The sequence below is a fragment of the Carassius carassius genome, chromosome 50 (assembly GCF_963082965.1).
Source record: "Carassius carassius chromosome 50, fCarCar2.1, whole genome shotgun sequence".
NCBI lineage: Eukaryota > Metazoa > Chordata > Actinopteri > Cypriniformes > Cyprinidae > Carassius > Carassius carassius.
Genome location: NC_081804.1, coordinates 13,870,015 through 13,895,354, shown reverse-complemented (window position 1 = coordinate 13,895,354; position 25,340 = coordinate 13,870,015). Strand labels below are relative to the sequence as shown.

At 39.0% G+C, this 25,340-nt stretch overlaps 2 protein-coding genes across 2 annotated transcripts; both read right to left on the bottom strand.

Annotated features, from left to right (window-relative positions):
- Positions 1-2,825: 2,825 nt before the first annotated feature.
- LOC132133697 (inhibitory synaptic factor 1-like) lies at positions 2,826-11,522 on the bottom strand. The gene is made up of 2 exons (XM_059546613.1): positions 10,067-11,522; positions 2,826-3,484 (listed from the first exon to the last, which is right to left on the bottom strand). The coding sequence occupies exons 1-2, from the start codon at positions 10,211-10,213 to the stop codon at positions 2,906-2,908; spliced, it is 726 nt and encodes a 241-aa protein (XP_059402596.1). The 5' UTR covers positions 10,214-11,522; the 3' UTR covers positions 2,826-2,905.
- Positions 11,523-14,851: 3,329 nt separating this feature from the next.
- On the bottom strand, positions 14,852-22,236 carry LOC132133125 (secretory carrier-associated membrane protein 5). The gene is made up of 7 exons (XM_059545855.1): positions 22,157-22,236; positions 20,856-20,910; positions 20,560-20,679; positions 19,724-19,880; positions 19,518-19,619; positions 18,987-19,104; positions 14,852-17,644 (listed from the first exon to the last, which is right to left on the bottom strand). The coding sequence occupies exons 2-7, from the start codon at positions 20,860-20,862 to the stop codon at positions 17,456-17,458; spliced, it is 693 nt and encodes a 230-aa protein (XP_059401838.1). The 5' UTR covers positions 20,863-20,910; positions 22,157-22,236; the 3' UTR covers positions 14,852-17,455.
- Between the last annotated feature and the right edge of the window lie 3,104 nt (positions 22,237-25,340).

Sequence of the window (25,340 nt, the reverse complement as noted above, 5' to 3'; positions counted from 1 at the left end):
ACTGGAGAGCTAGAAAAACTACCAGTAATTCCAATTATATGCCAACTGCGTTGTGTCGTCGTCCACACTCCGTGAGCTGGGCGCCCTCTACAAACAGCTCCCCAACCGGTCAAAGACGCGTCCGTCGTGACAGTCTCTCGGGACAAATCCCCAGCCGAACTCCGGCTAGAAGGAATTCGGTTGACATCCACTGTTTTATTAACATAACACACCTCCGTGTCACCCAAAATCATCCGATGCGGAAGACAACGGGGTGAAATGTTCCGACTTATCGTCCACCACTGAAAAGGGCACATATGAAGTAATCCCAGACGGATTACAGGGGATGCCGCTGCCATTAGACCTAAAAGTCTGAGGCACAAGCTCACCGTCACTGTGCGACCCGCTTTGAAGCGACGCATGCATGACGTGATAGACTGAGCGCGCGGGAGAGATAGTTTTGCTGTCTGCTATTTGGGCCTGCGAGGAATCAGCTGGCGGAAGGTGGCTGATTGCTGTTTCGCTGCCCTAAATTTATCCACCACCGAAGTGACCGCCACTCCAAACAAACCGTCCTTGGAAATAGGAGCGTCCATAAGAAAAGATTTGTCCTTTTCCTTTATATCGGTGAGATTAAGCCAGAGGTGGCGCTCGACCGTAATCAATCCAGCCATAGAACGGCCCACTGCTCGAGCAGTATGTTTGGTAGCGCCAAATCTGTTGCTCGCCGCAGCACTTTCACGGCCTCGGGTGTGATACCTTCCCGCTCATCGAGTTCCTTTAAGAGCTCCGCTTGGTATGCCAGAAGGACCACCATAGAGTGGAGCGAAGCAGCCGTCTGGCCTGCGGCCATGTAGGATTTCCAGACGAGGCTGGACGTGACTCGACACGCCTTAGAAGGAAGAAGGGGGCGAGACTTCCATGCCGTGGCCGAATTAGGCACGAGATGTTCGGCGAGAGTCTCTTCCACCGGAGGCATCGTTGCATAGTCATGGTTCGCCATGTCAGAAATGGTGGCGAAATCCGCAGCCGCAGCGTTAGTGATGCGCGCTGAGTACAGCTGTTTCCAGGACCTCGAAACCTCCTGGTGGAGGTCCGGGAAAAAAGGCAAGGGCCTTCGGGGGCTGCGCAGGTGTACGACTAGTTAGGAAATGGTCATCCAGCTTAGATGAAGGTTGGGCTTTGGCCTTCTCAACCTCCCAATCCAGCCCCAGTTTACCCACCGCGCGAGAAACCACATCCAACAGCTGGCTGTAGGAGGGGGAAACACGCTTCTCCTGTCCACTAGGAGGGAGAGGGCTAGCATCGGCCGCGAAGTCCTCAGACCCCGAGGCCGCGGTGGATAAGATGTCGTCGTCATATCGTTCACAACTGAAGGAGATAGCATCATATGCCTCCGGGGTGGGCTGTAAATCCTCATTTGAGAAAACGACTGGTCGACAAAGCTCTTTTCCTGCACTAGTGTAGGGGAGAGCGAGCGATGTGGAGAAAATTCCAGCGCAGCGCTGTCCTCATAATCCATGTCACACCTGTCTCCCCAAGCCATCGCCTCGTGCAGTGCCTCGGCAACCGCAGAAGTGATACAGCGGGGGTTAGACGCGGGGGCGACATTAGAAAACACTTCTACCCTCGAGCGCAGTACTCTAAGCCGCAGGCCATCACAGTGAGGGCAAGAAGAAAGGCCGCTAAGTGCTGCCTGTGCATGATGTAAGCCCAAGCACACTACGCACCTTTCATGGGAGTCTCCCTTCGGAATGAACCTGGTACACGGTTCCTTACATTTCCGAAAATTCATCGCGTCCGCGAAGAGGAGTTAACACTGCTCGGAGAAAACCACTGAGAATGCGAGATGATTCCTAGGGCACAGATGATTCGCTTTCCTGAAGGAAATTAAATTTGAGCGAAATAGCGCGCGGCACCCAGGTATACGATGCGTACGCATGCGTGGGGTGGTGCCAAGCGCTATTTGGCCAATAGGATTGGCGGGATGGTATAGGGCTTCAGACATTCGTCACACGGAGGGGTGTTCCCATACGGTGACGTCACCGCAGCATCAAAGTGACCTATGAAAGGGAACTGAGGTTCGAAAGGGCGAAACTTATTACATTACATTACATTTGCGAGGTTGCAAAGCTTCATTTTCGCTCTGAGTTTCAGAGTTTCAGAGCAGAGCTGCATGACAACGCTGCCACAAATCATGTGAGTTGCAGGCTCGCAACTGTGTGGGCGTATCTCCGCAAAGTGGGTGTTGTAAACTCAGCTCTAAAAAAAATTGTCTGCAATAGGAGTGCAAATGTAATGTAATGTAATAAGTTTCGCCCTTTCGAACCTCAGTTTTTAGAGTTTCAAAACTTTTTTTTTCACCTATTCGCACACCAGTTTTCAAATCACTATTTACAAGGTTTCAAATCTTGAAAACAAACTATACACTGGGAGAACAGTGACAAATTCGAAACTCTGAAAAAATGATTGCACAACACCATAAAAAAGAGTGTTGCACTTCTGAAGAGGGAAAACTCAAAAACAAAATTATGTTTGAAGAGATGTAATTTTTTTACCACTTTGCAAGCCTGCAAAGCTCTGTTTTCAGAGTTTCAAAAAAAAAATTCAATCTCAAAAACAACAATGTTTGCAGAGATATTTTTATTTTTTTACATTTTGCAAGCTTGCAAATCTTATTTTTCGATCTTGCAAAACTTTTTTTGTAAGATTTTGAGTTTTCAAACACTTAGTTTCAATCTTTCAGAACTGTATTTTCAGTTTTGAATCATGGCAGGATTTAAATCCCATACATTTCAGCTTCACTTCTATTATAGCAGAAAGACTTCTGCCTTCCACCGAAAAAGGAAAGTCATATGGTTTCAGAGCAGCATGAGGGTGATAAATTAATGACAGATGTTTCAATTAGGGGCGCTTGCAGAACGTTTCAGTTCTTGTAGTCACTTGAATCTCTTTTTTTGACTGGAATGTATGGGAAGTGAGTTTGTGTGCTTTTATCGGAAACAGTTTGCGTACTGCAGCTACGGAGAGCTATTTTCTTCGAGTCCAGGCTGGAGTAAGTTTTACGATTACATCTGGACGTCAGAAACCTCGGAGGTGAAGATGAAAACAGAGAATCGGTGGACGACAGCCTTGATGATCTCATTCCACTTCGATCTTCGGTGTAATCATCATCGTCACAGCACAACGCGTGATATAGCGTCTTGTCATAGTAATGGAGTTGTCCTCCAGATCCAAAGAGCCAGGACGCTTTAGGGCTTTTTGCGGCCTTTAATGGTCCATTGAGGGCAGGCAAGTCTCCACAGCTCCTGCGGTAGAGCTCTTGTTTCTTGGCTGTGGTTGGGTTACAGACTGTGTCTAGCAGAGGGATGTGTAGTAAGTGGTTGTCGGATAATGTCTCATTGTGCAAGAGGTCACCACGGTCTTCGTTGCAACACACTAGTGTCAGGTCATCGTCTGAGTCGAGGTCGATATCTGATGTTAACTTGTCAATCTGTGCCACAACCTGAATAGAAGAAAAAGAGAAAATTTAGTACATGTCTGGAAAAATCTGAATCTTAGTTCACCCACAAATGAAAATTCTGTAATCATTTACTGACCCTCATGTCTTTTCAAACCTGTTTGACTTTCTTTCTTTAATACAATATCATATAATGAGTCCATACAATATCAATTGGGTCTGGTCTGCTTGTGTTCCTCAGAAAAAGAAAAGTCATACAGATTTGGAATAACATGAGGGTGAGAAAAAGATGATGACTTTTGGTTCAATTATCTCTTCATTTCAGTTGCTTCCTGAATCCATGAAATTGCCACATATACTCAACTCAGATCTTTTGTTTAGTGGGAACTGTAACAGAAAACTGAGACATGCCAAAGTTCTTTCAGTTTTCTACTAGCATGCTAAATATACTGTTTTATTATTATATATAGCATGATTTTGTCAGGAAGTACAAGAAAAAGTAGATCACTACGCTGGCATTTCAGCAGTAATGTCTCACTAAGTGAAGCAATATTGAATACAGGACTTTATCAGTACTCAACATGAGCACAATCTCCACTGTTCAGCATAATGTAAACCCCCAAAATATCAATATAAAACACAACACAACATTTTTGTTTTTGCCCCCATTTTTCATGAGCTGAACTCAAAGATCGAAGACTTTTTCTATGTACACAGAAGGCCTATTTCTCTCAAATATTGTTCACAAATCTGTCTAAATCTGTGTTAGTGAGCACTTCTCCTTTGCCGAGATAATCCATCCACCTCACAGGTGTGGCATATCAAGATGCTGATTAGACAGCATGATTATTGCACAGGTGTGCCTAAGGCTGGTCACAATAAAAGGCCAGTCTAAAATGTGCAGTTTTACTGTACCAGTCCGTGGGGTGTCCAAAAACCAGTCAGTATCTGTTGTGACCACCATTTGCCTCACGCAGTACAACACATCTCCTTCACATAGAGTTGATCAGGTTGTTGATTGTGGCCTGTGGGACGTTGGTCCACTCCTCTTCAATGTCTGTGTGAAGTTGCTGGATATTGGCAGGAACTTGAACACGCTGATCCAGAGGATCCTAAACATGCTCAATGGGTAACATGAAAAGTGACGTGACATTCAGCCAAGTATGGTGACCCATACTCAGAATTCGTGCTCTGCATTTAACCCATCCGAAGTGCACACACACAGAGCAGTGAACACACACACACACACACTGTGAACACACACCCGGAGCAGTGGGCAGCCATTTATGCTGCGGCGCCCGGGGAGCAATTGGGGGTTCGATGCCTTGCTCAAGAGCACCTAAATCATGGTATTGAGGGTGGAGAGAGCACTGTACATGCACTCCCACCACCTACAATTCCTGCCGGCCCAAGACTCGAACTCACAACCTTTCGATTGCGAGTCCAACTCTCTAACCATTAGGGCACAACTTCCATGTCTGGTGAGTATGCTGGCCATGCAAGAACTGGGATGTTTTCAGCTTCCAGGAATTGAGTACAGATCCATGCAACATGGGGCTGTGCATTATCATGCTGCAACATAAGGTGATGGTCGTGGATGAATGGCACAACAATGGGCCTCAGGATCTCGTCACGGTATCTCTGTGCATTCAAAATGCCATCAATAAAATTCACTTGTGTTCGTTGTCCATAACTTATGCCTGCCCATACCATAACCCCACCGCCACCATGGGCAACTCGATCCACAATGTTGACATCATCAAACCGCTCACCCACACAATGCCATAAAAGCTGTCTGCCATCTGCCCTGTACAGTGAAAACTGGGATTCATCCGTGAAGAGAACACCTCTTCAGAGTGCCAGATACCATCGAATGTAAGCATTTGCCCACTAAAGTTGGTTACGGCGACGAACTGCAGTCAGGTAGAGACCCCGATGAGTATGACGATCATGCAGATGAGCTTCCCTGAGACAGCTTGTGCAGAAATTCTTTGGTTATGCAAACCGATTGTTGCAGCAGCTGTCGGGTTGGCTGGTCTCAGAAGATCTTGGAGGTGAAGATGCTGGATGTGGAGGTCCTGGGCTGGTGTGGTTACACGTGGTCTGCCATGGTAAGGCTGGTTGGAAGTACTGCCAAATTAACTGAAATGCCTTTACAGACGGCATATGGTAGAGAAATTAACATTCAATTCATGGCCAACAGCTCAGGTGGACATTAATGCAGTCAGCATGCAAATTGCATGCTCCCTTAAAACTTACAACATCTGTGGCATTGTGCTGTGTGATAAAACTGCACATTTCAGAGTAGTCTTTTATAGTGGCCAGCCTAAGGCACACCTGAGCAATAATCATGCTGTCTAATCAGCATCTTGATATGCCACACCTGTGGGGTGGATGGATTATCTCAGCAAAGGATAAGTGCTCACTAACACAGATTTAGACAGATTTGTGAACGATATTTGAGAGAAATTGGCCTTTGGATATAAGCAGACTGTACAAAAAAAAAAAACATAGGAATAAACTCAATTGAATTCATACAAATTAGCCACTAAATATTATAGAAATATATATATATATATATATATATATATATAATAGAATAGAATTGCCATGTGCTGTAAAAATCCTGTATTTCAAGTAGGAACGTACAGTAAGCCATATTTATTGACCAGAATATTATAGAGATTTTGGGGTGCACTCTTTTAACAATGTAAATAAACCACCAGCAAAAAGCCAGAACACTCTATATACTCTTTGTACATATATCCTTTCTATCTTTATGTTTTCCATCTCACCCCATTTCACCCAGTGGCATTGGAATATTTAGTATCTGTTTGTGCTGAAGGGAATTTGTCCTGCTGTGCTAGTAGCTGCATCTTACATAAGACCTCAACCATACGCTTATCAATATTCCTTTGCTTGCTTTGCCCAACTCTTTTCCGAGCAGGGTCTCAAGGCTAGTTCTCACAATTCAAAACAAAACAACGCACAGGTGTAAAGGCATAAAGATTTTAATCAAGATTATAACATGCATAAATGGTTATATATTACAGGATATTTTTCAAAATAAAATCATATGACTGAAAAGACATTATGTTGACTCTTGTCAATGTTAAGCAGCTTAGTACATGATTTATGACAGTTACGTTTGATTTCTCAGGATTTTGATGATAGAGCACTGCTTGAATTGAAATATGCAGTGCACACAAGCAAGGGCTGTACGAACATTACGTACTGTATTTGCAAATATGTACTGTATCGAGCTCTGCCAAGTACAATAAGCCATTATCAGATAAATACATTTTGGGGACTTCACTGAAAGTGGGGTTGTGCCCTGTGCGCTACTGTCAGACAGTTCATGTTTAATGCATTTCTGCCAACTGCACACTAACTGATTGGAGATCAGAGTGCTGCTCGATTGGGACCAGCTGAAACAGTCGCTACCTTGAAGGGCGGTTTGACTTATGGAGACTTGCACAACTTGCAAAGCAGAAATGGTGACCTATAGAAATCCTCATGTGTTGTGAATGTTGTGGAAGGCACTGCTTATAACAAGTGGCTAGTGCACTTGCTGCATGCTTTGCCCTTGTACACATGCAAATGACACACATTCCTGTAGCTCAGTAACTGCGTATGCAACACCAGTGTTGGGGAGTAACCAGTTACATGAAATGGCATTATGTAATTTAATTACAAAATAAATGTAACTGTTATCTGTGTACAAAAAACTAGGATATCTTGAATAATATTAATTTGATGTTTTGATTTGCACGATGCCTCCTGCAATTTAAAGGCAGTTTAGTAAGGCAATGCTATTCTAATGCTTGTTTGAATTTGCAGTGCACCACATTTGCCAATTACATCAATCCACATTGCCGCATTCTAAAAGTTAGAGCCCATACCCTTTTTTATCTGATTTGTCTCACATTAATCTTTCTTGCAGAACCCCTGGTCTTAGAGTCAGATCATTGCCAAAAGATGAGTGTGAGTCAGAACAAGTGATTGACTAATTTTGAGAGAAAGCCTGATTTGAAAGCAGTAGGAAACAAACCCATCACCACCACTGGGCTTCTTGTGCAATTGATTTTTACCTGGAGTCTGGCTGGAAACTCAAAAACATCTGACAGAAACCATTAGTTTCAAAACTAGATTCTAAACTCATACATTTTTCATCATGTATCACTGCCTTCCCTATATATTTCCTCTTCAAGTAATCTCCATATACACTATCATATCTATTTTCTTATGTATATTTTTGCATTTGACAACCCTTTTAATCCAAATCCATTTCCATAGCATTCAAGGTACATTATGTTTTATAAGCTAATGTTGCCTTAGTTTTGTAAGCAGCAAGTTCTACAGTTTGAGCTACAGAAAAGCTGTTTACCAAAAGAGCTCAAGGTTTGGCTAGTTAACTATGCATAGGAAAAATGTCTTTCTACATTTAATAGTAGCCATGCATTCTGATGAAATAAAGTCCTTTTAACTTAGTTCTACTCACTATATTCTAGACTCATAAAGATACAGTGACATAAGTGTTTTCTAAATGCGAATTACTCATTTTGATTATTACAGAGTTGATTATTGATTGTCTTGTCACGTCATTTAAAATAAAGCAACCTCTTAAGTTGTTTAAATGGATTTTAAAGTAGTGTGTGAGCTACCTTAGTGCTCAAGCACTTTTGAAAAAGCAACACTACGAAACTTACAAAAAAAAAAACTTTTTTAAAAAAGTGTAGCTTGGCAACTTATTAGAAACTTTTGAATTTTTGATATATTTCATGTATACAATAGAATATAAAGAAGGTATGGGATCTGTGGATGTGCTGTTTTTGTCGAGAAATCAGTAGAATTCTACAGAATTGGTTAAAACATGATTAAATGTGTGAAACAGAGCTGAAAGTACTGCACATTTTTATTGCTAGCTGAAAGCATGATCAAATTATTTAATTACTCAAATGCAAATAAAAAAACATATGACATCATAACTCTGCATGTTGATTAAGCAAGTTTTTGTAAGGGAGCAGTGTACTGGTTACACTTGGCAGTAAAGAATTCAGAATCCTGACAAATGTTTGGCTGTTATCCGTGGAATAAGAGACAGCTGAAAGACAGATGAGCGTGTGGCAAAACTAATAACCATAACAAGATGTCAGTAGTAACAAGAAGGCTCTGCTGCAAGGTGTGAGTGACAGATGGAGGTGTTAACTCAGGCAAGAGCGGCAGAGCTACCGGTGACGCCCGAACTTGGCCAAGGAGACGAATGAGACAAATCCAGTGGAGCTGTGACTGAGATGATGAGACAAATTCCAGTCTTGGACACTTATAGACTCATAGACAGTAATGAGGCAGATAGCTATCCACCCGAGGAAAGAGATTAATTAAGGAGATGTCCTCTCACATAATGCTGAAAGCAGTCCCCCAGCACACAGGGAGATAACTGCGAAAGAGATGAGACGCTGACAGGTGAGAAGATGAGAAAATCAGATACGCTCCCGCACATACTTGCCTATTGTCTGATTCGTCTGGTGATAATTAGGCATCACAGATGACGTCTTGCTTGTATGGGGGTGTCATCCTGCAAGTCTTTCTCCTTGTTAATCTATCTGTTGGTTGCTGTTTGTTTGATAATCTGTCCAGTCAACAGCCCCTAGGTGGACGTATCACAGGGGCATGAAAGTGTGAAACATGCCCACTGTGGTTGTGTCTATTGGTTTTTGTAGAGTCAGGAAACAAACTCTATGAAAGTACAGTATGCATTATTGTATCGCTTAAACATTAACGTGAATGCTTGCCAGTGCATTGCAGTATCAAAGTCCCATCATTGCTGGGTTACTGATATGGTAACAAACTCTAGTACACAAGGCAGTGATAGAGTTAACAACCGGGTGTTTAGGTAACTTCGGATGTCATTTTTACAATGGTATAGCAACTTTAAGAATGATAATGGAGACTTGCGTTGTGCTATGAATTGCTTTTTTAAACAAATTTCATAATGCAATGTGCTGTATGAAATTATAGCTAGAAACATATCCATACTTGGATATATTTCAGGTCTTACCCTGCAGAATGTAGGGATCAGTGCCTTGTTTAGGTGCACAATGGTGGTAGCTTTTATAGTGCCCCTTGTGGGGTTAAAAAAGAGTTTGTCCTTTCAGAGCCGAAAACCTTCTGGGCATTGCTCAGACATGTTATGCAGTTACACTTTGAGTGACCCAAGTTCAAGTCCAACCTATGGATTTTTTTTATTTATTTATTTTTTGGATCCCGTCCCCACCTCTCTCCCAGTTTGCTTCCGTGAATACTTTCAGTGAATACTTTCCTTTCTAAATAAAGCAAAAAGATAATCCTGCTCCTAGAGGACCATTAACCTGCAGCGATAACCAATCCTAATACAACACCAGAACCAGCAAATCAAGGTCTTAAGAACTGCAAGAAACTTCCAGGCAAGTGTGTTTGGGGTAGGTTGGAGCCAAACTCTGCAAGACATCGGCCCTCCAGGAGCAGGATTGGACATCCTTGGGTTATAGCCTACAATTTTTCACAAACTAAATCTCCCTGTCAGTCCGTGCCTTTTAACAAATCTCTAATTTAACCTTCAAAGTGGGCTTGTAATGTGTGCCTTACCTCCCGGAGCTCTTTTGCCACGTCCTTGAGTTCAGCAAGAACTTCCTCCAGCTGTTCCATGACCATCTTAATGTGCCTGCGGATCTCTGCTCTCCCGTCAGGGCTCTGGCTCGGTTCAAGTGGTCCTAGCACAGTGCCGTGAAACATCCTTCACATAGGGACGACAGCAGCAGCGGCAGCCAGGAGGGGACTGGACACTGGTCTTCATGTCTGAAGCCCACCACAGTGTTGTTTGACCCTATCTGAATGAAAGGCCCATTCTCTGCTCCAAACATCTTAGCATAGTTTTTTTTTTTTTTTTTTTTTTTTTTGCTGATGTTAGGAAACTTTAAAATCAGTCAAGGAATATCTAGTATTTCTCAGTAAATTCAAAACGAAAACTTTCAAAAAGAAAGAGCATCAAGAAAATTGGAATAGTTTCAGCACTGAAACAAACAGTTCTCGGCAAAGCTTTGATCTTATCCGTATGATGTTAAAATGAAATCAAATGGTATCATTTTTGGAATGAAAGAAGCTTTGTTCTTAAGACAGCTAGCAAATAAATAAATAAAACACCCTTTTGAACTTCTATTTTGAGAGGTTTGTGACATACCGAAAGTCAGTCTGCTTCCTTATGTGGGACGTCTGTCAATCTTTTTACCGATTCTCCACATCCACATAAGCATCCTCTGTTGCAACTCCACTTTCTCAAAAACGTATACCATAAAGTGTGTTTTCTGTTGATGACAAAGCCTTCAGTGCAGGAGCCATCAGTATTTGATGTAAAGAATATGTATCCAAAAAGTGCACTAAGAATGGTTAGAACAAGTCACGTTGCCAATCGAGCTGGCAGAAAAAGATCACTTCCAATTGGACACCTGGGAGGATGAGCCAAAGATTGCTTCTCTCAGAGGCAATCCTGACAGATACTGCTATGAAGAACCATCTCCCTCAGACAAAGAGAGTACCGAATATCCAGTTGAGCTAACCCACACCAAAATTTCAGTAGCTTGTCTTCTCTTGGCTTTTGAGGCTTTGTCCAGAATTTATGTCGTTGGGATTTATTGCTGCTCCATATGTCTATAAAAAGCTTCCACAGAGTTGCCAGGCTTTTCCCACTGTGCCCTCATACCATGCAGCATATCTCCTACCCCATCTGAGCACGCTCAGATAACACTAGAGACGGATGCATGCTTAACACCTCTCTTGCAATGTTGTCCTCTATCAGTCACTGATGCACAAGCACTTAGGAAACCTCCCCCTTCTCTCTCTCTCTCTCTCTCTCCCTCATTCACTCTCCCTCAAACACCCGCATTCGTTCTCTATGATCTCCCTTCCATAACTCTTCCCACCTCTTTCATTCTTGCTACCATACACACACTACTCTTTAGTCCCACTCACCCTTGTCCTGTCACTTCAATCCTACTTCCGACAGACACATCAATTCATGTACACTTTCAAGCTTGCTCTCTGCGCAAATCTTTTCAGCCACTTGCAACCTCAGTTGGGGAACTAAATTAATTCAATTCAGTGTTGCAGTGCAGGCTCGTGAATCCTGAATGTGCCGGCTCTGCAGCAATAGAAGCAGACCAGATTATCCCATTTAGATCGGTAATGAATCAAAAACAGATGCAAGTACATAAGGGAACCGCTCACCCTAACCATAATTATGTGCAAGAGATGCTTCAGTCTCCTGTATTCAGTTTCCTGTTAGTCTCTTCAAATCACGAATCGACCAGGGGGCTGTGTCAGCAAGTTTGAAATTCTAATTTACCTTTCTATAATGATTCTTCAAAACATCCTGCGAGGCTTGTCCCAAACAAAAGCACTCATTATTTTGTAGGTATGAACTCTGATGAGACATATTGAGGAAAAAACAAAGGGTTTAACACAAAACAAGCAGTTGTTTTGAAAAGTGTATTCAGGCATATGGTGCCAGACACAGTCATCTAGAATAACAGATCAAATTTGAGATCACAGTAGGGAGGAAAAGTAACGCAACCTTTTTTGCTGTGAACATTAATGATACTTCAAATAGTGAGACTTGATGGGGAGAGGTGTGCTATTACTTTTTGGAGTGTTTGGACAATTTTAGCCTTGCATATGTTTAGACAGGCAAGGAAAAGTGTCATTTCTAGAGACAAACATATTATAAGAAAAAAAAGTGACGTGACATACAGCCAAGTATGGTTATACTTAGAATTCGTGCTCTGCATTTAACCCATCCAAAATGCACACACACACACACACCGTGAACACACACACACGGAGCGGAGCCGTGGGCAGCAATTTATGCTGCGGCACCCGGGGAGCAGTTGGGGGTTCATGGTATTGCCGGCCCGACATTAGTAACGCAATTAAACATATAGAATGCTTGAGTAACCACAAAGCAACGCAATGAAATGCTCTGAACATCTTAGCAATCACAAAGCAACGTAGTAAAATGCTCAGAACATCCTAGCAATCGCAAAACAATGCAATGAAACATTCAGAACACCCTAGCAATCACAAAGTAACGAAATGAATTGTTCAGAATACCCTAGCAATCACAAAGCAATGGAACAAAATGTTCAGAATACCCTAGCAATCGCAAAGAAACATAATAAAACATTCAGAATACCCTAGCAATCACAAAGCAACGAAATGAAACGTTCAGAAGACCATAGCAATTGCAAAGCAATGTAATGAAACATTCAGGAAGACCAAAGCAATCACTAGGTAACACAGTGAAACGTTTAGAACACCTGAGCAACCACAAAGCAATGCAATGAAATGCTCAGAACACCCTAGCAACCATAAAGCAACGGAATGAAACGTTCAGAACACCAGCACTCACAAAGCAATGCATTGAAACTTTCAGAACTCCTAAACAACCAAAAAAGCAATACAATTAGATGAGCAACCACAAAGCAACGCAATAGCAATTGCAAAACAATGCAATCAAACGCTCAAACCCTGTAAAATAAATAAATAAAAAATAGCAACACCTTTGCTACTAGCACTGCAGTGCACATAATTAGCGTGTTCAAGCACTACTCACATTTGCTTTAGAAAATGTTCTTAGTTGTTTTGCAGTTGCTGTTTAAATTCTTGACACTTTGAATCACAGGATGTTCACAGACATTAAAAATTTATTAAAGTGCTACATTTTAATAAAAGTTGGAACTGAGGGCTAAATGCTGAGCTTTTGAGATTTGCAGAAAGCTAATTTAATCCTAATTGCCTGTGTGCCAATTTATGTACGCATTTAGGGCTAAGAACTAGCTGTTGGAGGAAACGTATTTCAATACCCCAAAATGGTGCTGCAAATGGTTTTGTTTTGTTTTCATTCACTACTGACTGAATTCTTGTCCTTAAAAAAGAATATCAGCTCAGATTTTTTTTATATTTGTCTCAGTTAAATGTACTTCTTTCTGAAAAGACTGATACAAAAATAGTTCCTGATTTATCTTTTCACTGAATGCACCTTCAGTGTTTTCAGTGAAATGTTATAACAAGGCCTTTCATTCAGTAAGATATGCTGCATCAGTAAAAATCGTTTACAAATGATAGTATGTCGAATTTCTGTTTAATTCAACGAGTAGCACTGTAGCATCTCATATTTAAATATGGTTTGATTTTGCATTTTTATTCAAGTTTGTATACATTGGTATACATTTTATCAGTTTAGTCAATGACTTAAGATGCAAATGTTAAAAATGACAGGTGACATTACAGTCTTTAAGATACTAACCCTCACTTCCAAAGCCCTTCATAACCTTTTTCCTTCATATGTATCTGAATTACTTCAACCTTTTTGTAAATTTAGTAAGTCGTGTAGTATACATACACAATAAATAATGCTGAGTATTCATACTATTAACTGTAGATAGGCCAGTGTTTTAGTATGGTAGTATACTTTTCTCATTAAGTAGAGACCAGATTCAATCCACCCTGGCCTTTAGTGCCATCTACTGGCAGATGTGCAATTAAAACAATAATGTTCATAACAAGGTGCAGTGTTATTTTAGAAGCATTGAGATACCATGTTTTTATGAATATTTTAAATTAGTTTTAAGATAGTATTAGCCAAGTTTAATATTGTTTTCATTTAAATGCTAATTAAGTCAATTTTTATTAGACTTTGCTATATATGTATAAAAAAATATGTTTTCATTTGATTTATTTAAGTACATAAAGTTAAACTAAATGAAAATGAGAAATTGAATTGGCAAGTAGCTAAACTAAAATAAGTTTGTTTTTTACCTATATATTATTTCGGCTAACTGATAGATAGATAGATAGATAGATAGATAGATAGATAGATAGATAGATAGATAGATAGATAGATAGATAGATAGATAGATAGATAGGAAAGAAACTTGCACTGACATACCTTAAAATAATAATAATAATAAGTTGGTACCATAGATTTGTCTCAAGATTGTCTAATTGAACTATGGCCAAATCCTGGTTTAACATACTTAACATCTGTGAAACCAGGTCTCGGGGAGAGACAAAATAATATAAAAGTTATACAAAATGAACCAAAAAACAATTAATCTCAAACTTCAAAACCAACCACCTTTTGAAATCACAACTATTGGGCTTCATGTTTGCATGATTGATTGATTTTGAAGAATAGCTTTTCTCAAGAAACATGTTTGGGTTAACATTGCATTAAATACTAATTAAGTACACTAAATATAGTAGCTGAGGGAAAACTATGGCTAAATTGTCATTAGTACAAAGTAATTTAAATGTTTGACTGTCGTAAGTCAAGAAAAAAATAAAAAAAATAAAAAGAGAAATAAAAATGGAAACCTGTAAATGTACTGGACAGTAGTTCTTGTCTTCAAGTAAACAATACATTCCACTTTAAACTTGACAAAATAATGAACATCTACACACATACAGAGTGCCTTTGTACACATGGCACAAGGTTTGGTTCAATTCACAAATTTACCAAGCACCACACACAACTCATTATACAAAGACAACTATCTTTTACTCTACTGGCATCGTTCCACTCATTTTAAGTTTACAGTAGAACAAGGTTTTATCTACTTTTGGGAGATCAGGGCACAGGAAAACATGTTGGATCTTGGAAAGGACAGTGACCTTAGCTTTTGCTGGTGCGGCTGAAATATAACATTCACACATGTTGATGTGATCAAATCATGCATGACAGATACCGATATTGCTTCTGTCAATGTTTTCTTATTAGGCTACAGCCAGAAAACAAACAGGTACATTTTATACATCCAGTCCACTAGAGGACACAAGAGGACTATGGGTATCAGTTAGGAATGAACCTCAGCCAAAGCTTTGCACAGGAAGTCCTGTCTTACCAAGCCTCACAATAGTGCACTAAACATCACATTGTGGAACAAGATACGTTCAAAACATCCAAATACACACATTATCGAAATTTAAACAAAAAGACCTTTACAGAAACAAAAAAGCACATAGGAAAAACTCCCCAAACATCATTAATAGTATCACACATGGGTGTATTGATGCTTCACAGTTCCTGAAAGTATTTTACAAGCCTTGATAGAGACATTGAGATGACATATTACATATACTGTACACTATTATTTAAAACTATTTCATACTTTATTTTCATATAACTATGACCCACTTTCACAGTCAAGCATCTATTCATCACTAACCAGCTCCTCAGATTGTGAATTCAACAAATCTAAATAAATTCTCTACTGTATATTACAAATCCACAATTTCAGGTCCGAAAGAGTTTAAATAATCTCTAAATATCTGTAATTCAGGAATTTCACACAGAAATTGCTTGTCGATGCATAATTGAGAAAATATTTTCAGAAAATGTAAAGAAAAATTGTTAGACATGGACATAACTTTGTTTGGGGAGATGTGAAGGACTATGGTACATCACTATGATAGTAATTAATAACTAATATGATACCATATTTAGTACTTTAGACAATATTACTTCATAATACGCTTTGCTTGTATGGTTTAAACAAGTGGGGAATAAACCACCCAGAAGTCATATTTTACAGAAATTACTGAAATTCAATCTGAGATTATACGCAAACCAACAGACACTATTTCTGCCTCCATCGCAGATTCAGATAATAATGGATTGTGATATATAACAAGTCTGTAGCTAAGAGCAGATTAAATACTATGTCTATTCGAGAGCATTTGAGTCAACTAATGTACAAACGTACAACATGTACATGTACAATATTTCGTCCAATCAATTTCGTTAGCCGAACCTCAGCAACAGTACATCAGCAGTAAAATGAGACGATTAAATCCTGAGGTAAAGAAAACAATGTTAATAAACACAGCTACATTCACTAAAACGTCAACAACCTTTAACACAAACGAAAATACGTAACAACTAAAACAATGTAAGAATATGGCTTTCCTCGCACCTTCACAGAAAATGAAAAAAAAACATTCTTTGTACTTGCACTTGATGTTAAGTGCTCAAAAGAAACAATATGATGTTTATAAACTTCCCAGCTAAAAAAAAAAAAATTCTAAGAACGTTTTGCTAACATTGCCGTTAAGTTGTGAAAATGTTAATTCTGAATGTTCTCTAAACGTTCAAAATGTACAGGTTTTTTTTGAATGTTTTGAAAACATTTCTTAGTGATACAAAACTGAACATTTTGCAAAAATTATGGGAATGTGTTCCCTGAAAAGTAGTAAAAAATAAAAATAAAAAATTACACGAATGTCCAACTGAAACGTTTTATAAGAAAAACGTTCCATGAATGGTGTATGAATAACATTGTGCTAACAACATTTGAGAACATTGTTAAAGACCAGATAACTTTGAACGAACATTGAACATTACTAGAAGAACGTTTGTTCAGAACTTTGAGAGAACATTGCCAAAGTTCTCAGAACGTTCCATTATCTGCGTTTATACTTTTTCAACTGCAAAATCAAGTAACAGCCAGTCAATTTACTTCCAAAAGCTGATTATTTCTTCTCTTTGTGCATAAAACATACATTTCTAAGACGTGAGAGTAAAGATGTGTTTGCTAAATAGTCGAAATGTGTTCTTGAATACTAACACCTAAACAAAATATAGAAGTGGTTTGCAACTACCACAGAGAGGAATCTGAGAATCTAGTAACTCTGGAAACCTAGTGAGCTTTGGAATGTTTCCTTTCTGGTGCTCCAGTTCAGCCATGTTTGAAATACTGTTTGAAATAACTGTTCATTAAACCTGCCGACATACCCAAACTATCACACACTTGTAAAACAGTTTAAGCAAAAGCTTATCTATTGTTGTACTGGTGGAAACTTATTCGAATTGTCTTATCTTTACTTTCTCCCTTCCCCCCTTTTCAACCACTGACTTTATCCCTCTGGAACCCCCCTCCAAATACCCAGTTTCTGTCCCCTCCCCCCATTGTGGATGAATAGGATCTACATTGGCTCATCATAGTTGTAGGTTGGGGCAGCTGAGTACTGTTGACCCTGCACGGCCCCCTGTGCAGCCCCCATAGCTGCCTGCTGTGCTGCCTGCTGGACATGAGGGTTCTTCCAAGCGCCGCTGGTCCATTCTTCCTGAGCCTTGCTCATGCTGCCCCCGCTGCCGCGGTACAAGTTGTGAACCTGAAACAGAAGACAGTTTTATTGCCCAGCAGATCACTTGTTCTAACCAGGCGACAAGTAATTTATCCAGTTATATCCAGAATGTATTTGATGTTTAATATACAGACTTTGCTACAAAATATCTATTTTGCTCAGGAATCCTAAGAAAAATAGACCATAAATTAGATAATTGTCAGCATTAAGAGGATAGAGCTATTAAAATAGATATTTGGTTAATAGTCAATAACCAAAAAAAAATTTGCAAATATTTAATAATAATAATAATAATAATAACAACCACAATTGTCAATAATAATCTAAAGACACTTATTAAAGACTACTGTTTTACTAGTGTTTTCAAAGATTTAAAAAAAGTATCTGATACAGTATGTAAGCCAATGATTAACTGATAAAAGGCAGATATTATTATATAATATTTAGTCTAAAATAATAATAAAAACACTTACTAAAATCAAATGTTTTAAAGTGAATTTGGGCATCACAACATTATAATGTATAGTAAAAAAATGTTAAACTTGTAAACTTGTTAAGGATTAATGTTATTAGATTATTAGTGTTTTTAAACATTAAAAATAGTGGCTAAAATGTATGTCAATAATTATTTTCATAGAACCAATAACCGATAAATGGAGGATATTAAATAAATAATAATCCAAAAATAATAATAAAATCAACATGACTTTATAATATTTTGTATAAAATAACAAAAAACAAAGTTAAATGTTGTAAAGCAATATTACTTCTGACAACATTATAATGTACAGTATAGAAATGTATATTAATTTTAATAATTGTTAACAATAACGTTACTAAATTGTGTATAATTACATAATGCAGCCGATATGCCAGTCATTATTTTTATACAACCAATAATCAATAAATTGCAGAACTTTTTTTTTGTAAATCTGAGCACAGGACCCTCTTCAGAAACTCTGCAGAAAAAACAATATTGTTGATTGTGAGGAGTGGGGCGGGGCCGAGGGATGTGGGAACACGAGTGAGGCCAGTGGAGTGATTGGGAAATCCGCTACACCTGCGACCCACCACCGGTCTTGAGTCCCACAGAGGAGATGGAAGGATATAAAACTGGAGCGACGACAGTGAAGGACGAGAGAGGACCAGGCCTGGGCTTCTCTCGTCCTTCACTGTCGTCGCTCCAGTTTTATATCCTTCCATCTCCTCTGTGGGACTCAAGATGTGTTCCCACATCCCTCGGCCCCGCCCCACTCGTCACATTGATATTAAGGTATAACCATAAATTAGTAATTTCTTGACTTTCAGGAAATATCATGAGACCTGTGTATATTCAAAACAATAATGATGGCGGAACAGAAACAGATACCTTGGTGAGCGCAGTGAACGAGAGAACAGCCACGGCAGTGAACATTATGGTTGGAATCAGCATAACAACAGCAGAGCCAATGTTAGTGCTGAAAAAAGTGATGGTGGCCAGCCAGCCACTGCAATACAAGCACATAAAGAAGACATATTCTCCTCATTAACAAGGTAGTTAGAAACTAAACTACATGAAAAGACTGTATAAATTCAGAATATGACATAACATCCAAATATAATCTAAACAGACTAAAATATATGTGTGCTAAAAATGTTATGTGACGCAAGTGAGTACATGAGTCATTTGAGTTTCTATAGGGTTACTCAACTAGAACTGACCCAGATTTGCTGTATCTATCTACACTACTGCTGGGTTGAAAATAACCCAGTTTGGGTTGTTTTGCAAACTCATGCTGGGTTAAATATGGACACACCCAACCGTGGGTTATTTTGACCTATCTATCTATCTATCTATCTATCTATCTATATATCTATCTATCTATCTATCTATCTATCTATCAGTATGAGCAGTTCTTACCACACTCCCCATCCTGGGATTCCAACAGCCTGGATGATACTGATCACCACTTGCGCCATGAAGACAAAAAAGAACGCCATGAAGTTGAAAGAACTGTCCGTCCTGTGAAAGAAAAGGTGAACTGCATTAGGGCTGTGCACAATGATAACAACAAAGACTATTTTAAAATATCTCTTAAGCAACAGCTCAACATTATTTGAACTCACTTGAAGGCCTTGTAGATGGGCCTAAACCAGCACACGTATGAGCATGGGGTGAACAGTATCAGCCACAGAATGGACATCCCAAAATTGGTTGCCCCGCCCCCTCCACACATCCATGCTAGACAGCCAATCAGGTTTGCTGCTAGGGTGGCACTATTCACTGTGAGGGGGGGGGGATTCATAAAAATAAAAATAAAAACATTTTTTATTTTGTTATAATTAATGTCTAAATACCATCTATATGTCATATTGTATTTGTTTCATAATTTGGTGTTGTAGGTGGATACATTACAAGGAAAACTGAAATTATTACATCTACTGGAATAGGGCAGATACCAAAAAAATGACTTAAATCGAATTGCTAAGTAGTAATCTGACTCAAATCTAGAATTCAGTTTAGATACTAATACAAATATTCAATCATCTCAACAAACACTTACTTTCTCAACTCCCGTTTCAAAATAGTTCCCATTAGTGTGCTAATAAATAAAAGGAATTTTGTGAATATACTACACTGCTCTTCTCATTATAGCATAGTAAGCTGGACGATAACACAAGAGTAATATGACGGCCCATGTATTTACATGTGCACTGACATCAACAAGTTTTTGTGCGTCTGTGTCTCTCAATGTTTACACTGAAAACAAAGGAGACACTGTGATGGCAAATAAACCCACATGATTGTAATCTACTCAGTGCAGACACCACAATGAACATAAAATTACATGCAATGAGAATATCACATACATACATACATATATATATATATATATATATATATATATATATATATATATATAAATACAGTATATAATGCTGAAATATTTTTATCAACGTACATATCCACAGGTAATACAGTCGTTTGCACATTGTACGCTGGTGGTCTGGGATCTCGTTGAAGTCTTGGTAAAAGCATGGTTTCAGTGGAATGAACCGTGGAAGAGGAGGGAAATTGTTTTCTGTGGGGGAAAAAACACAAATTAAAGTCCTGGTTCACTAATAAAACATACCATAGTGTACTTTTGACATGTAGCGTGATAGGACCATGCAATTCTTTGAAATACCTTACAATAATACCATGGTAGTCGAATACGTTAACAATTCAGCTTGGTTTAAGAAAGTTATATGCTCTCACCTGCCATGGAGATTCTTTTTCAGATCACCAACGTCAAACTTTAATATTTTAAAACCTGTAAAAACACAACAAATTCACACACTGCAGTGAAACACTGTAAGTGCTCATAATAGGCTACAAGATGTTATAACCTCAGTATCCAATATATTCCAATGTGAAAGTGAAACTTTCCTTTGGTTAGTAAAACAGCTTGGTAATAATGAAATAACTTGAATAAACACAATTTAGCACACAAGCTAGATCCAGCATCCATAATAAAGGAAATTATTTCTTATTCGGTATTACAAACTTGACACATATAAACCTTAAACAGCCTGCAACACTGACAAGCACATTATTTTCCAAATGATTAATATTCTGATAATACAATGATTTTTATTATTTGGCTTCAGAAATATTTTTCAAGTATTAATTTGTGTTTGTAGAAAAAAGGGTAAAAATATCTTTAAGTAATGTTTAGCACAAAAATGAATTTATAAATCCAAAGCTAACAAGTAAAACCCACAGGAAATTCCCAAGCTGGCATGAATATAGCTTTATTTTTTTACATTCACATAATACATTAAATCAATGTGAACATTCCATTAATTCCAGATGAATATTCCAAGTTCTGGTTAGTAAAATGTTTATAAAACACTGTTTTAATATCATGACAATCAGATTAATGCATTTGCATGCCACTAAAAAATACAACATTGCTAAATTTTGAGTAATATGGAAATATTTTCAAACATGAAAAATTGTAACTGTGGATTGTTATTATCATAACCTCTCATTTGCTCCTCGAAATGAATAAGGAATACAGGTTTATGAGGCCTGGTAACTGAATCGTCCATCATTTGACCAGATAGGCTACATTGGTCAAGACGACACGATTCGAGTTAACAGAATGAAGAACGTTTCGAACAACTCGAACATTTAACGAGTCGTTTGGTAGCGATTATTAGAAACCTTTTGTAGCGAATATTCACAAATATTTATTCGTAGCGACTACACTTTTAAACCAATTAGGCCTATTTATAAGGTAGCGTTTATTCGTAGTGATTATTATCAAACATGTATTTGTAGTGATTATTATCAACCGATTGCTCGGTTGAACCTGTTTTTCTCGCTCAGATCTAGCCAAACCCGGTTGCAACGTGAAGGGCATGTCGCCGGAGTGGTATATAGATGTGAAATAATAATCTAGTTGCCATAACGTTATATCCCATTCATCCAAATGGGAAGTATCGTTGTAAAACGCAAGAATCCAATTGAAAAAACAAAAGCAATATAATATTTAGCAAAACCTTTTGCCTCATTTCAGAGCGGATCGAGGTCGAGCAGAGCAGAGCGCCCTTCAGGAGAGAAGATGGTGCTGAACGGGGAGGCGTTTAATTCAACAGTGCAAGCTAAGATCGCACGGATTTCTGATGCTATCTGCATGTAAGACACACTACATCTGTTCTGACTGCATAAATGTGAAAAACACTGATGAGAGAGTGAAAAGCATGGGTGAAAACCGTTCCCCTTACCTTCTCGCGCGTTCACCCAAGAGTACCCTATGTTACCGATGCACGTGCCCACTCGCAAGTAATAAACCACTTTCAATTCAGTGATCGATGCACTTGCGATGGTGATGTTTTTCAAATCCGTTATGATGTTTTCCAAATCCGTATGAGACGAAATTGGGAATATGGGAGTGAAAACAGTCACGTCACGGCACTCCTATGCACGCACGCGCGGCGACGAGCATCCGTTGCGCGAGGGATGAGTGTGAGTATTGTTGTGAGTGTGTGTAATGCTGTATACATCAGCTCGTGAGGCCGCTAGACTCGCGATACTTCATGCCTTCACTCTCACTAACCTCAAACGCCGGGAGAGACCGGGAGGCCGCTCTCCACGGTACTGAAGCATATATCTTAAAAAAAAAAAAAAAAAAAAAAAAAACGAAATAAAAATAAATACATTTTGAGGTAAAACCTGAAATAATATTTTCTTGTACAGAGCACTGAAATACTCTATTTACAACTTTAAAAAAAATTCTACAGTTTAATTCTTACACTTACCACATATAGTTCATAACATATAAAGGAGTATCAAACACATTCGTCAGGAGGAAATGATGGGAATGATGATAAATCACTGTAAGATATTATAGCATGCCTAAACCCAGCTCCACTCCACAATATGTTTGATCATGCTCATTTCCCAAAATGGCTTAATTATTATAGAGAAGAAGAAAGTCAACAGTTATGTTATTTGTAGACCATTTGGGATGATCACATCCTGAGCAAATGGTGACCAATTGTAGAATTGGATTGGTGTGGGACACTGAGAACCACATCAGACAAAGGGGTGTCAGAACTCAATTAACATAGAGACTACAGTTGTTACAACAGGAGCAACATGAAGGGTAGTAAACTGAAAATGTATAAAGGGTTTAAACTTAGGATGTTCTGGGTTCATTCTGACTCCGTTGAACCCAAGGTACTACATGTACTTTGTTACTGCTATACTGCAATAAACATCTTCATCGAGATCTTCAACATCCACTTCACTTTTTCTTACATAAAACACATTAAGATACATATCCTAAATAAGAGAGTTCTTATACATTACATTTACAGCCCATTTAAGGCAAAGGATATATAAAATCTTACTGAGTAATTTCTATATGTAATATATGATATTACTGCATATATATTTCTATATACTTAATACAATTATCACTTAATACATACGGAATGTCATTACAACCTACAGTAATTTGTAAGTAGTGTATTTTCTATATATATATAAATCTTTGATTTGAATTATTTATATATTAACACACACACATTATATATTTTGAAAATATATACATGTTTATACATTTATAAATGTATATTATTCTATTTTATATTATATATAAATATATTTGATATATGGAGGAGTCACGTGACCTTGACCGGCGATGTGGCTGTACATTTTTAGGCTCGTCCTCAAATCCCCATAAAGTTAACATATTGGAGAATTCCGTGCTAAGAATCCTACTCATCTGATTACTAATGTCGTCTAGCAAATCTGCAACAAAAAGGGAATGTACAAAATCCCAGATTAAGAAAAGACTGAAAGAAATCCTAGGCCTATCAACCGAGGAACTCGACGACGCCATTATTAGAGCTGTTAAACAGGCCTCGATAGAGCAACAACAGCACTTCGATAAGGCAGTGCAGGCAGCGGTCAAAGCAGCTGTAGGGTGATATCATACCATGCAGCTTTCTGGTGCAGTCTTGATAAGAATTATTGCCCCGCCCACCATAGCAACCATAAACCAATCAAATCACCTGTTACTTGCCAAGCACAGTTATGACAACAGTTTGAAATCCTTTTTAGTCATTGGTTGTAAATTCCAGAGGGGCTGGGACCCCCAGACCTTAAATGGACAATTTTACCTGATATCACCCTAGATAATTTGGTGAAACCACAACTAACAGATCTGAAATGTCAAGTCAAGCAGGCGAACGAATCTGTCAGTGGTCTCGACCGCAACATTGAAGAACTGGGTAAATCTTCTCAAAAGGCGAACTTTCAATTTGATTCCCTCCACGCCACTGTATGTGCTCAAAATCAAGATATTAGAGACTACGATAGACAGACTGCATCACTCTCCACAAGATTAACAGAGATTGAAGACAGGGACCGCCGAGGCTAGTGGGCTTACCAGAATCTGAAGAGGGATCGGATCCGATTGGGTCTCTCAAGAAGTTTTTACCGTTGTGGATATCCTCCCTGGCTGGTCGTGAGATTCAAATTGAGAGAGCACATTGCCTTTACAACAGGAGAGAAACTGAATCAAAATTTGGATTATGCTGATCAGCAGGTTATTCTGAAAGGTGCGAGAGAGGCTTTCCCTGTGAAACACAAGGAACGAATCCTATCCTTCTTTCCCGACTTCAGTAACAAGACGGCAAGAAAGCGGCTGGAATTCAGCCAAGTTCCAAAGAAGATGATTGCCCTTGCTTTCAGGCCATTCCTCGTTTACCCATCTGAGCTCAAATTGACACATCGAGGCCAACCTCTGGTCTTCAAAACACAACATGAAGCAGAGAAATACCTCGACTCCAGTGAGATTCCGGGAACAGCTTCGATGATGGGATATCAACACAATCTTTGGGAAGGCGATGTGCAGGAGATGACTGCCTAGGCCTATAAGTTATGGTACGTTCTCCTGAAAGACACTGTGGGTCTGGACGCTACGAGAATTCGGTCTGGTTACTTGTGTAAATCTATTTGAGTGGCTATATATGTGGGCAGTAATGAAACATTTGGGGTTCAGTCCAAGATTTTTATCTATGATACAAATTCTATACGAAACTCCCCTGGTCTCTGTTATCACAGGCACATGTCTGTCCTCATCTTTTCCATTGCAGATGGGCACATGACAAGGCTGCCCTCTCACCATTATTATTTGCTCAAGCCATAAAAGAGCACAAATCCATATATCCCAACATTCTATATCAC